This window comes from Naegleria gruberi, assembly GCF_000004985.1.
Source record: "Naegleria gruberi genomic scaffold NAEGRscaffold_41, whole genome shotgun sequence".
Lineage (NCBI taxonomy): Eukaryota > Heterolobosea > Eutetramitea > Acrasida > Naegleriidae > Naegleria > Naegleria gruberi.
The window spans coordinates 128699-142085 of NW_003163286.1; the positions used below are offsets into that span (position 1 = coordinate 128699).

The window sequence follows — 13387 nt, forward strand, 5'->3', positions numbered from 1 at the left end:
GTTCTAAAATTCGAAACTAAAGTTAATTTTGGACACAGACTATAGTTCACAAGTAAAATGAAGTTTAGTTTACAATAATTGACTACAGTAAATCTTAACAATAATAAATTTCATCCTCAATAAACTCATAAATCAAAGATTCCAATCCTTTCCACTTTGATTTGAGTTTCAATCTTCTCTTGAGTGCAGAGAATTTATCACTCAAAATCTTTACAATGCAAACAGTTAATGGTTGAGTGGATTCTTCATCGTGATTATCTGGACACCACATTTCTAAAAAATCTTCACTTCGTTCCACTAGCTCAATAATATCGTCATCATTGAAGTGGTTTCGTCTTGCTTCGATGAGTTCAATAGATTTTGAGAATAATTTTGGATATTGTAAAATTCTTGACAAGTCCAATAATTTGAAGATAAATTCCAAATAATTGGTTCCTTCAATAACTGATGACAAGTCACAAGTCCAAATGTCGTACATTAGTTTGAGAGTTGTTTCCAATGCTTGACAATTTAAAGTCTTTTCACCTTGACTCATTTCATTCTTGAAGCATAATTTTACAATATCCAATGGTTTTGTATCGTCGTGGGCACTATTGGAAAGTTGCTTTCTAATAGTTTCAGAATAACTCGATAACACATCCTTATGGAGGACCAAGTTGGTCTTTCCTATCTGAATCTTTAAATCACTCGATTCCTCAATGTTAAATAGTTTGTTAATTTCTACTGGGTCAGAAATTTGTTCATTGTGTGAAATTTCATTCATCATGGTCAATTCATACACTCTACAAGTTCCTTTGAAAAGATTTGGAAGTTTGCTTTTAGTTTCTGGTTTTTCATCGCTGTGTAATTCCTTTATGGTCTTTTTGTAAAAGTTGCAAAATCTCTTTCCAATAGACAGAATCGAATGGGAGAAAGTGAAAGTCCTCTCAATTTCTCAATATTTAAACCCATTGCCTCTGGGTTGAATTCATCAAATTTCAATAAACTATTCATATTTGTCATTTCATGAATCATTTCGTCAGATAATTTTGAAACATGTCTTACATTACTCGAGTTGACCTTTTCAAACAAATTTTCCAGCAAGGTTGTTTTTAAATTAATTAAATATCCAAAAGGAACACAAATTGACACTGTAAAAAGCATCTTGACAATATCCTTTGCCGATAACTCATTAAAAAATCGAGAATCAAATCGATCATTATTAATGGTTGCATTAATTATAAATTGAACGTGTGAAATGTCGAAATGAACTGTCATCTTATCGAGTAAATTCAAGAAGTGAATCGTCATTGGACAGAATCTATTCAGTAATGGCTTGAATATGTATAAATCTCCTGATTTAGTTTGAATTCGTGTAGATCTTGGTTCTATCAATACATTCGATTTTGAAAGCATTGACTGATTATCAACCTTGTTCACATTTGAATTATTATAGAAAATTGTAAAACTCTCTCCACATGCAACCGAGTTAAAATCCAACTCTCCAACTTTCTCCTTTGGAAATTTAACTCTTTTCAGATAATTCTGATACTCGTTATCTTGTATTCCATTAATGAATCCCAATCTTCCATCTTCATTCTTTCCACATGCAAAGAATTGATCCAGATAATTTACAAACACTGAGTGGTGATAACCACAAGTCAGGTTTTTAAAACTATTCTTTGAACTTTCGCCATCTCCAAAAGTAATAAACTTGAAAGTTGGATTTGTCACATGAGTCTTGAATGAGGATAAGGAACCAACAGAGTAAATATCAGTCCTAGATCTAGGACTGTCATTATGTGAATCTGCAGAGAATGGTCGAGGAGAACACAAATCCTGAAATAAATTTGAAGGAGAATAATTTGGATTCGAATGAAAAATGTAAATTTTCTTGGAAGAGTTTGAAATAGCCAATGTAAAATAAATTCCACTACTCAATTGGTCCACTTTCTCATTAAGAGGAACTTTCTTAAAGAATGGAATGATTGAATTCTTTCTATACATGGTTGACCTCTTTTCTTCAGGCATTGTTGATACATCCACAACTGATGCAGCATCATTCATATCACCACCAATTCCACAACTGAAAATTTCACCATCCATTGATAAAATTGCAGCTGTGTCTATATTAAAAGAAATTGATTTGATTGGAATGTTGAAGAGTGGAATTTGTGTAAAGACTGAAATTTTAGTCTTGTGAAGAAAAAGTCCCAATTGAGCATTTGCATTCGATCCACATACGAAAACTTCTCTTTTTGAAGTGATTATTGCAGAATTATTGAACTGACAATGAATATCATCAATATGTTGATCCTTATTCAGGTAAAAATTGACTTTTGAAAAGACAAATCGATCACTAAAATCACCCAATCCCAATTGACCATCATTATTCCTTCCCGTTGAATAAACATCCCCATTCTGAGTCACAATCATTGTGTGCTTATCTCCACATGAAACCAACTTGACATTGTACAAATTTTTCAAATTCAAATTTCTAGAAATTGTCCTCGAAGGTCTCCTCATTGGTAACATGGGTTTTCCAATACTCTCAACGAGTGGTAAGAGGTTAGTGAGATGGACCTCTCTCAGGAAATTCAATTCCAAATCTTCGTGTGGTTCCAATTCGGATTGTATATGAGAAAGTGTGGAAGGAGAAGACGAAACTCTTGGTGAGTGAATAGGTGTAATGTCTGGAACATCAGAGTCACTTCCAATCGAATCATTACTCGAATTTAAATCGGAATTTTGACCCCTTCTATGAGTTATTGTTTTAGGAATTCCCAATTGACCGAAATCATTCCATCCAGAACAGAATAATCTTCCACCATGTGTTAAAATCATGTAATGTTTGGATCCACATGAAATTTTCTTAATTTTCTCTCCAAATGGAATTGTTTTATAATAATTCAATCGATCCCTTAATGAAATTGTCGGCAATAACGTTGCTGACTTTCCCATATAATTATCCGAATGTTGTTTTGATTTTTGCTGTTGTTGAATAAATTCCAATCTCTTTTGCTGTTCTCGAGATGTGTTGTAAATTGAGCCACACAACAGGAGTCCGTCAAATTTTCCTCTTGACGAATCTTCATAACATGTTTGATTTGCAGCTTCACTATTAGACGATTCGAAACTTTGATTTAGAGTTTGGTTTAGGTTAGTTTCCTTGTTGTTGATTTCAACACGGAGTAGTGGTGGTGTATTATCGGCATCTAGAGAAGATGCTTGACTTGTTGCTGATGAATAGGAAGAAGCATCTTCTTCATCTCCTTTCCCACAATCATTATTCGAATGAACGTTTAGAAAATTATTCGAATTCATTAAATACCCATCATCACTATATTCCAAAACACTACTGATCGAAAGAGAAGGAACTCTTTTCTTATCCATTTTTTAATGATGACAAGATTGCAATCAATAATAATACACTTTCGAATAGTTTTTTTCACAGTGTCTACAACTACCCTTTCTGCCTGTTTTTTTAGAACTGTATTGATGTTGCCATGACAGCAAACTTTGACTCTTTGCTAGTTGATACCTTTTTTGGAAGATGGATGATTACTATTTAACAAATGAGCCAGTTGAAGTATTTCCACAACGTAAAAAAAGATTTTAGGAATGAAAGAGATAAAAAAATTTTTGAAAATTATTAAATATCGAAAATCGAGTTTTGATAATGAAGGAATTGATGAGGAAAAGCAAAACTGAAATTGGAAAGGAATGGGAGATGGGTTATTGGTGTGGAGATTTGATGGATTTTTATGGATGTTGTATGACAAAAGTATGGTTGGACTTGTTGTTTATTGATTGGATGGGTTATTTAGTAAGGTTTCTTTAGTATACACATTACAATATATTCGAAACTTGTAAAATTATAAAATGTGAAAAAAACATAGATGATGAAATATGTTATCTTCGATCATTTTGACCTTAGAGGAAATCCGCCTTTAAGTTTATTAACAAAGAGATGATGACGCGCTTAATGCGATACTGAACACATTTTAATTGACACCTGAATTAATTTCTCTGACATTTAGAAAAAAATGCAAAGAAGGTTCCAACATCAAACTCTCAAGAATTTATTCTCCGTGCTTCATCAACAACAAGATCAAATCCTGTTGAGAAAATTCTCATATTCTTCTTCAGTTTCCAATTCAGCTGAAACTAAAGTTCAACAAGACGAAACAGCAAAATGTCCTTACCACCAACAAAAACAAGAGAAAATTCTCACCTTTGATGATCTCCCTGGTCCTAAAGGTTTACCACTCGTTGGAAGTCTCTTTGATTTGATGAGAGCTTCGAATGGAATTCAAAATTATTTTTCACAACTTGTTGGTGATTATGGTAAAACTGTCAAGATCAAATTGTTGAATAAGAGAATGATCATTACACAGGATCCTGATTTGGCTAATGAAATTGCAAAACAGGATGAAGGAAGAGAAACTCTTGAACCAGGTAAGTTTTCTTCACATTGAGTTGATAATTTTAATTTGAATAGCAAGAAAATTCAAGGTTGAAAGAGGATTGCCTCAGAATCCAGTCGAATCTTACAATTATGAAGATTGGTATGATATGAGACAATTGTATAATATTGCAATGCGTAAGTTGACTATTTATTGAGATTGCCAAAATTTATATGGATAGGTCCTGAATTTGTTCAAAATGTTATCATTCCACAATTAACTGAACTCAATAGTGAATTTTTACAATATCTCACCAAAAATTTGGCCTATGACAAGGAGAAGGATCATTTCGAATTACAAAATGGAACAAGAGTTGTCAATAGATATACTTTCAATTCTGTTGTAAAGGTTTTCATGGGTGCCAAGATGACCGATGAAGCTGCCTCAAAGCTCTCTTACTCAATTGATGAATTTGTTAATTTGGTTGTTGTGTTTTTGGATAACATTTTGAAACTCCAAAATGGATCTCAACTTTACAAATTATTTAAAACCAAGGAATATCGTGATATGGAAAATGGATATGAATTGGGATTGAATAGATCAAAGGAATGTATTGACATGTTTGATAAGGGTGAATATGCTGGAAAACCAAGAATGAAAGAACTCATTGAAGAAAGAGCTTCAAAATTCCAAGATAACAAGGATAAGCAACTCTATGTAAATGTTGTGTTGAGCTCCTTCTTGATGGCTGGTGTTGATATCACTGCTCGTACCATAGTAGGTGAGTATTCTTTGTATTGAGAATTTTTCAATAATTCAATTTTAATGTGTTTGTTGTTTTGTGGAATAGTCTTAATGTATAGATTGGCCACTGAGAAGGAATTCCAAGAGAAACTCTACCAAGAAACTGTTGAAGTATTTGGAGAACCAACATTGGATGAATTGACTTCAGAAAATGGTCTCACAATCACTCCAGAAACTTTGAAGAAACTCAAGTTATGCAGAGCCTTTGCAGATGAAAGTTTGAGATTGAATCACATCATTAAATCGACAAGCACCAGACAATTGAGTAAGGATATTGTTGCTAGTGGAATTAAGATTGAACAGGGCACAACTGTCATGTTCTTGGAAGATCCTGCCAGGTATCAACAATGGGTTAAAAAGAGTACTGAATTCATTCCTGAAAGACATGAAAGAGGTTCTGACCTTGCCGTTCCAAAGACATTCTCTGGACCTTTCGGTAAAGGAGCTAGAAAATGTCCTGGTGAAAGAGTTGCCTTTACTGAAATTTACTTTGCCTTGATTAATCTTGCAAGACATTTCAGATTATCTCACTCTAATGGAAACACTCTTCCTCCACTCAATGAAACCACAACTTTGGGGTATTTGGATATGAATAAGTATCATTTGTATTTCAAACCAAGAGAGCATTTGGCTGAATACTTTGAACAATTAAAGAAGACCCAAGCAAAACATTAATTTGCATGTGGGATTTTGTACTAGAAAGTCAAATAAACAATGTTATTATTGAACACCCATGAGGACTAGTAAAACGACAAAGATGATATTCCATATATGCCATTGATGTTAATTTTTTTGTAATCTCCTTCGTTCATCTGGTTGTGATTCTAATCAAGAATGTTTACAATACCAAACAATGATTTAGAAATGAATCCATTTAAAGACCTACCCTCTATCTATTCAGAATTGAAAACTCCTCAGTAATAATGTATTTCATACTCTCCCAATAATACACCCTCAATTATATTCTTCATAAAATCCTATTAAACTTCCTCTCCTCAATATTCCATTATCATCATCACTACAACCTTCTCTCCCTATTACATAACACCTCCAGAAGAACATTCCTCCAATAATAACAGCACGTTTATCAACTTCTTACTTTGAGGCTTATTTAAAATTGTTTGTGCTTTAGAGAAATTTTTTAAAGTTTGAAAAAAATCAGCGAAGAGCTTTTGATAGGTCGGCACCTCATCGTTAGCACAACAACAACAAAATAATATTGATTATTGCTGCATCAATAGAATCATCAGATATATAGAATATGAGTCGTCCAATTAATGTGGATCCGATAGCGTCTGGATCATACGGAGCCATTGAATCGAGTAAAAAGTTTGATAAACCAAAGGATGCTGGTAAAACAGAATTATTTATTGATGAGAGGGATTTTAGGAAGGACGATGATTTGGAGGAAAATTATAGAATTGTTGATGAAGGGAAGAAAAAATCGGCAGCACGAAAGCTTTGTTTGAGTATTGTGAAGGCTTTTGTTATCTTGTTGCTTTTTGCAGTTTTTGTTGGTATTGTCGTTTTGATTGTTGAATTGGTTGAATTGTTCCACACAAGTCAGGTGAGTTTTTCATTGTCACACCATATATCAATGATGGAATTAATGTGCTTGTACAATTATTATTATTATTATTGAATATTATTATAATTATTTGAAAATTATTGAATCACACATGATGAAAATATCTATTGGAATGTTCGGAATAATGATAACAGGTTGCTGATTTGAATATTCACTTTAAATTGAGTGCTGAATGTGAAGCATCTGCAATGGATATCAATAATATTATTACTGGTTTGGATAAGAATCAACAAATTAACTTTAATGTTACCCAACAACCACACGTTACTTTATACTTGACAAGATTCCTCAGTGAATTTACTGACACTATTATTTCAAGTGTCAATCAAACATTACTTGCTGAAAGTAAACTTTACAATCTGACTGATTGTACTGCCACTACCAATACATTTGTCAATGTAACTGGTTCCTATGCATTATGGAACATGCCAATTCCAGCTTGTTTACAAAGAATGAGTGATATCATTGTAAATGCCACTTCTCAATTTGTAGATCCTAGAGTTAAGAACACTATTCCATCATGGGTCAATAATTTACCAAATGCTCTCAAGGAAGTTAAAATCAAAATGATTCACTTTTATGGATCTCCAAATGTTTATTCTCAATTCCAACCTCAGTAAGTTTTTCAAATATATATTTCAATTTTGAATCTCATACATTTATACAGTGTGACAGTTGCTCACGACGACGTCAATCCAAAGGAATTAGAACATGCCTTTGCCACCTTAGGACCTGTCCAATCATGCTCCTTCAAGATTAAGACCATTGCTATTGGCCAAACTGGCGATTATGGTACTGTTTTGAGAGGAAAGGACATTGCCTCTTTTGATCTTTCTCAATATTCCAATTAATTAATCTATGTTAATATATTAAACATTTCAAATTATTATTTTGTAACATTTATTGTAAAACATTCACAAAATCATCACATAATGCTACAAGTTGTTAACAATCTATTTTTAAAAAAAAATAAAAAGTTTGGCGCTCTCTTTGTGTCCTTCATCACCAAGATCAAACTTTTTCGGGATCACAGAGAACAAATCCTTTGATTGCGATTTTACAGCAATCATTTGATAACTAACAACACATCTTATTACCTATATTGATAATATTAAACATATATAATAGACGAGAAATATTGTAATTTAATAACAAACATTACCTCAAGAAACGCTAGAGAGAATTTATCACATCCTAATCACACTGATTTAATTGTAAAATTATGCTTCCATCATCATCAAATAATAATATATTCACTACTCCCCAATTACCTTCTGCATCCTCATCAACACCAAGTGGAAATAATGGCATGATACCGTCCTTTCAAAGTAATAATAATAATAATACTAGTAGTAGTAGTGTGGATTCACAACAACAACAACATCAATATTCATCACACCTCCAACCCACCTTTTCAAATCATCCTCCCTATCATTCTATTCATTCAACAGCTAGTAATGGACCTGGACTCTCCCATCATCATCACCATCATGGACATCATCAAGCCTCTCTCCAACCTCCAATCCCGATCATGAATGGAAATCAAAAGATTCCCAATGCAAATAATAGATTTGTTTTTCCAACACATCCATCCATGTTAATGATGAGTAATCCTTCACAACATCCCTATATGCCTCCACATCATGGTGGTGTAATGCCATCCTCCTCCACAGCTCAACAACCTCCTTCTCAATACTCTCAAGAAGTAGTATCAAATTCTAGGACAATACCCCCAAATGTTAATAATATTCCAATGAATACTACCGTAAAATATAGTAATAGTACAATAATGAATAACAAGTATTCGACAACTATAGCTGATAACTCAATCCCAACAACAACACCACAAGAATCCTACATATCAACAACAGTTCCATCAACAGCTTTACCTGTTTGGCAAAATTTAGTGTCTGAAATGGTCAACCCAACATCTAAAAAACCAAAGAATGAACTCCCACTCGCCAGAATTAAAAAGATTATGAAATCAGATGAAGAAGTAAGAACTAAAACAATGATTAGTGCAGAGGCACCAGTATTATTTGCCAAAGCATGTGAAATGTTTATTATTGAACTCACACTTCATGCATGGGTTCACACAGAGGAATCAAAAAGAAGAACACTCCAGAGAAATGATATTGCTGCAGCAATTGGAAAGACAGACATCTTTGACTTTTTGATAGATATTGTTCCGAGAGAGAATGAAAAACCAGCAACCAACTCTAATAGTCATCAACAATCTTCACACAGTCATCATCAACATGCCTCCAACAGTGGTGGAGGTGGAAAAGGAGTTTCTGCTACTGCTTCCTATCATCACAATCAACAAACATCACTTCCACAACAACAACAATTAATTGATCCACAAGAAGAAGAACACAATACTGTCGAAGAGGAAATTGATGATGAGGATGGTTTTCAAATTGATGATGAAGATGACACTCATTCCGATGATGAATTCGAGCCACCTCAACAAGATATTACTCCAACAAAGAATGAAGATGTCTCCAAGCTGCTTTTGCCATCCCTAGATCCAAAGAATATGAGCGGAGAAAACTCTATCAAATTTGTACCAGGTCTTGGTGTTATTGGTTCTTCACAGAAACAAGCGAATATCGAACGAGAGACAAGTGCTATACTTGTAGATGCTCCCGAGCTGACATCAGAGCCTAGCCAATTCTTAGATGATTCCCAGACATTCCTTCCACTCGATAATCAATAAATTATTGAACAATGGTTGTTACATTTACGTTTTTTCGTTATTTAGAGCAAGCAATAGGGAAAAGAAAATTGCTGCTGAAATTGAGTGAAATGGATATCTTGGTAGCAAACTTTCGGAGAATGTATAATTTAACTACAACATTTAATATAACTACTACAATGTTTGCGCATCATGGAATTAATACTAACAAACTTCATCAACTGCGCAATTATAATAACCAAAACCATCATGAATTTTAATATGATTTATTGGTTAAATTTAATCAGTCTTAACTCTGAAAGAGCAACCTTCAGTCAAACGGGCCTTACCACCGGTTGGTTGGCACAAGACAGTTGAACAAGTACCACACAAAACGACTCTCTTAGCATGGGAGAAAACAGTGGTGATCTTATAACAACCTGGACACTTAACATCCATGAAGAAAGAGTTTGGAGTTGGGATCAATCTCTTCAACTTATGTTGAGTAGCTTGTTGCTTGGCATTAGGATAAAGGAGATCTTCTTCTAAAAAGCCCATGGTGATATTGTTGATTTTTTTTCGAACAAGAAAAATGAATTTTGGTTGATATGAATTTTACAATGAAAACTCACTAGCTAGGCAAACAATAAAAAATTTGTTATCTTACCATCTACTCCTTGTTGTGCTGTTGTGATAACCTTCCAAGAAACTAATTTTGATAAGAAGGAATTGGTAAATTAATAGGAAAGTACTAAGAGGAATATCTTGGATATCTTCTAAATTATTGTTGAACATACTTGCATAGATTGAATTATAGTATTGCAATGTTTCAATCTAATCATGGAAGAGGAGAAGCCTCTCCAAGTCTATTCACTCACATCAGGGATTGGCTCTTCTCGCATAATGAACACAATTTGGATCTGTGTGGTGGCTTGGAAACTATTCGTCAATGTTTATCTCGATCGAAGGCTTTCCAATTTTCGTAGGTTTTTCTCTTCTTTGATCATCTTGATATTTATTGTCTGTGATGGAATTAAACAATTAATAATAACGGATTAATTAACTATGGAATGATATGGAATAATTTAATGCCAATGATGAGAATAGGAATAATCTTCGTTATCAAATCTATAAAACAATTACTCAAGTGGAGGGGAAATCTTTCTATCAACAATTCATCAAACATTGTCCAAACTTGAAATTAACAATTGAGCAACATGAATCAACCGATGAAGAAGGAGAACAAGATAACCTCTCTGTTAATTTGAACTATTCAACTCTATTTAATTGTTATTTAAACGTAAAACACTTGTCCAAGATGGACCCAATGATATCTGGTGTGCTTGATATTCTCCAACAGAATCATCATCAAACAGAACCATTTAATGATTCCAATCATCCGATTCATCTTTACATGTTCCTTACAAGGAATGTCATTGAATATTTGGGAGAATGTTTAATTAATTTCATGGATCTGTACTTTGAATTCATTATTCAATTATTCATTTGTGGAAATGTTAGTAGGGGGGAATTATTGGCCAATCAACTACTAGAGGACATGGAACAAATTTCCGAAGAGAGCTTCATCTTGTTGGAAAACATGTTGAATGAAATTTACATATTTGGTATCGATTTTCAGGATGAATTTATAACAAGCAAGCAAAAACTGTCCAAATTAATCAATTTAATATTTGGAGTGATTTATTTCAATAAGGGTAACGAGACCAAATACCTGCAATATATGGAACGTGTATATTCTGACGAAATAATCGAAAGGAAAATACTGAGAGTGATCTTCTTGAATAGAATAGGAGATTTTGAGAAGGCCTATGAAGTAGTGAAAGGCCTGATTCATTTCCATGATTTTTACAAATACCTTGATGAATATTGCAAGACCATGATAGGACTGAATAGAACCGAAGAGCTCTTCCAAGACCTAGAACCGATAGTGAGTGTCAAGATTCAAGAAAGTGATGCTAGAACTTTTGTACAGGAGAATTTTGGAGTAATTTATTGCCTCTACCTTTCTGCCAGCTTATCAGGTAGGCTTAATGAATTGGAGCATTTGAACAAATATAATGTAGAATATGCAGCTTGCTTTAGTAACAAGCTTAAAATTCTCAAATGCTACGCGAAATTCCAAATAAGCATGTCATATGGATTTTTAGAGCAAATGAATCGATCCTCATTCGTTCTACTTAATAGTTATTGCTTGTCAATGTTTGATTCCAACAATCAGTTCATGCAGCAAAGTAAGGAACATACAAAAGTTATTCATGGAGATCAATTGAAACTTTTCGTTAACATGTACTCTACAACAAGTTTCCGATTCCAAGTTGATTTTGATTTTTCCAAATTGATTTCTAATGAAGCAATTCTAACTGAATTCAAATATTCCTACAATCCAAAAAATCTTTCTCTGCTCTATGACCCAGAGAACAGTCCAGAGAGGGAAATATATAGCGATAATACCACCAAAGTATTTGCCAATCTTGATAGTGTTTATATTTGTAAACCTGATGATTGTTGGGCAAAAGAAATGCCTACTGAATATGGATCACAAATCATCTGCTACAAGAACCATTTACTACTCAAGAAGGACTTTTCCATAAAGTCAGTATCATTCAATAATGGAAAGGAAAAGAAGCTTAAATTATCTAACTGTAGATCACTTGATGTGAAATATGATACAGAGAATTGGATTTCCTTTTTATTTAATAGAGAAGATGAGAATTTAATAGCTCTTGGACAGGACTGTGGGCCGAGTATTATAGCTTCTTCCCTGCACGGTGTAGATATTGTGAGTTTTGAGGAAATTGAGGATGGCATTGCATGTTATTTAGCGATTGAAAGATTACCATCACGAACATCTAATATATGTAAATACTACATCAGTGTTGAAAATGGGCATTTACATCAAAGAAAGGTATTATTTTCAGATGATAATCACTTCTCGATTGATTTTTATCACGAGAAGGAGAAAATTATTGGCTATTCCTGCCCTGAACATTTACAATTTTACAATGTCAACACAAATAAGTTGCTCTATCAAACGACTGTAAAATCATTATATTTACTTGACCAATTTCAAGACATGATTCTAATTGCAAGCGATGTGGAAAAAAGATTAATGGTATTTAATCTGAGTAAGGATTCAGTTAAGGTACTTGTAGATTTATCCTACAAGAATAGCCCTTCAATTGTGCTAGGAAGATTTTGTGGATCTCGTTCGTTCATTATTGAAAGAGAAGACACCACCCTCTATGAGTACTCTTTATCCAATGGTGAATGTCTTGCTGTTTATCCCTTCAAGATTAATTTTACAACATCTGTGGAATATTTCGAGCATTCCCCTTCACAAAAGAGATTTCTTCTCGTATTGGAACTTGATTGCATTCATCTCATTGAATTGTCATCAATTTAACTGTATTTGCGTAACAGAAGCTTGCGATCAATTTATGAAACACAATAGTTGGATTAATATTACAAAAGAGTCACATTACTATGAATGTTATTATTTATTAAATGGATGGTGAACTTTTAAAAGTAACATGTTAATACCCAAGGGTAATATCCAACAACAGAGAACATATCATCTATTGAAATGGTAAAGAATCTTTTTATGATTAATCACTCTGTCATTAAAACATCCAACAAAACATTAATTTACAGTGTATTGAATTCAACTAAACTACATGAACATTTGAAACATTTTATTTAATTCAAAATTTAAGAGTGATTGGAAACTGTAGCAAGTTGAAGAATAATAGGTCACATGTTCCCAATTTGGTTTCAAAGTCAAAAATCGTCGAAAGTCACAACCAAAACAATAATGCTCCTAGACATTTAAGAACAACCCTCCAGCAAGATATGACATTAGCCCTTCTATTAGAAACCTTCAAGAAGAAAAAAGAAAAAAAACATCTCTTACTA

General features: G+C 33.3%; 6 protein-coding genes across 6 annotated transcripts; 4 read left to right on the top strand and 2 right to left on the bottom strand.

The window, feature by feature from the left end:
- Window positions 1-94: 94 nt before the first annotated feature.
- NAEGRDRAFT_51067 (uncharacterized protein) lies at window positions 95-3372 on the bottom strand (the record flags this gene model as incomplete). The annotated part of the gene is made up of 2 exons (XM_002674244.1): window positions 95-883; window positions 1045-3372. 2 exons carry the CDS (start codon window positions 3370-3372, stop codon window positions 95-97), a joined length of 3117 nt encoding a protein of 1038 aa, XP_002674290.1.
- Window positions 3373-4025: 653 nt separating this feature from the next.
- On the top strand, window positions 4026-5864 carry NAEGRDRAFT_70596 (uncharacterized protein; the record flags this gene model as incomplete). The annotated part of the gene is made up of 4 exons (XM_002674157.1): window positions 4026-4437; window positions 4481-4582; window positions 4627-5166; window positions 5236-5864. 4 exons carry the CDS (start codon window positions 4026-4028, stop codon window positions 5862-5864), a joined length of 1683 nt encoding a protein of 560 aa, XP_002674203.1.
- Window positions 5865-6450: 586 nt separating this feature from the next.
- Window positions 6451-7628, top strand: NAEGRDRAFT_70597 (uncharacterized protein; the record flags this gene model as incomplete). The annotated part of the gene is made up of 3 exons (XM_002674158.1): window positions 6451-6756; window positions 6912-7393; window positions 7445-7628. 3 exons carry the CDS (start codon window positions 6451-6453, stop codon window positions 7626-7628), a joined length of 972 nt encoding a protein of 323 aa, XP_002674204.1.
- Window positions 7629-7999: 371 nt separating this feature from the next.
- On the top strand, window positions 8000-9496 carry NAEGRDRAFT_70598 (uncharacterized protein; the record flags this gene model as incomplete). The annotated part of the gene is made up of 1 exon (XM_002674159.1): window positions 8000-9496. The coding sequence occupies one exon, from the start codon at window positions 8000-8002 to the stop codon at window positions 9494-9496; it is 1497 nt and encodes a 498-aa protein (XP_002674205.1).
- A 230-nt stretch (window positions 9497-9726) lies between these two features.
- NAEGRDRAFT_56264 (uncharacterized protein) lies at window positions 9727-10028 on the bottom strand. The gene has a single exon (XM_002674245.1). The coding sequence runs from the start codon at window positions 10010-10012 to the stop codon at window positions 9755-9757; it is 258 nt and encodes an 85-aa protein (XP_002674291.1). The 5' UTR covers window positions 10013-10028; the 3' UTR covers window positions 9727-9754.
- Window positions 10029-10772: 744 nt separating this feature from the next.
- NAEGRDRAFT_70599 (uncharacterized protein) lies at window positions 10773-12878 on the top strand (the record flags this gene model as incomplete). Its single annotated transcript, XM_002674160.1, has 1 exon — window positions 10773-12878. The coding sequence occupies one exon, from the start codon at window positions 10773-10775 to the stop codon at window positions 12876-12878; it is 2106 nt and encodes a 701-aa protein (XP_002674206.1).
- Window positions 12879-13387: the final 509 nt, after the last annotated feature.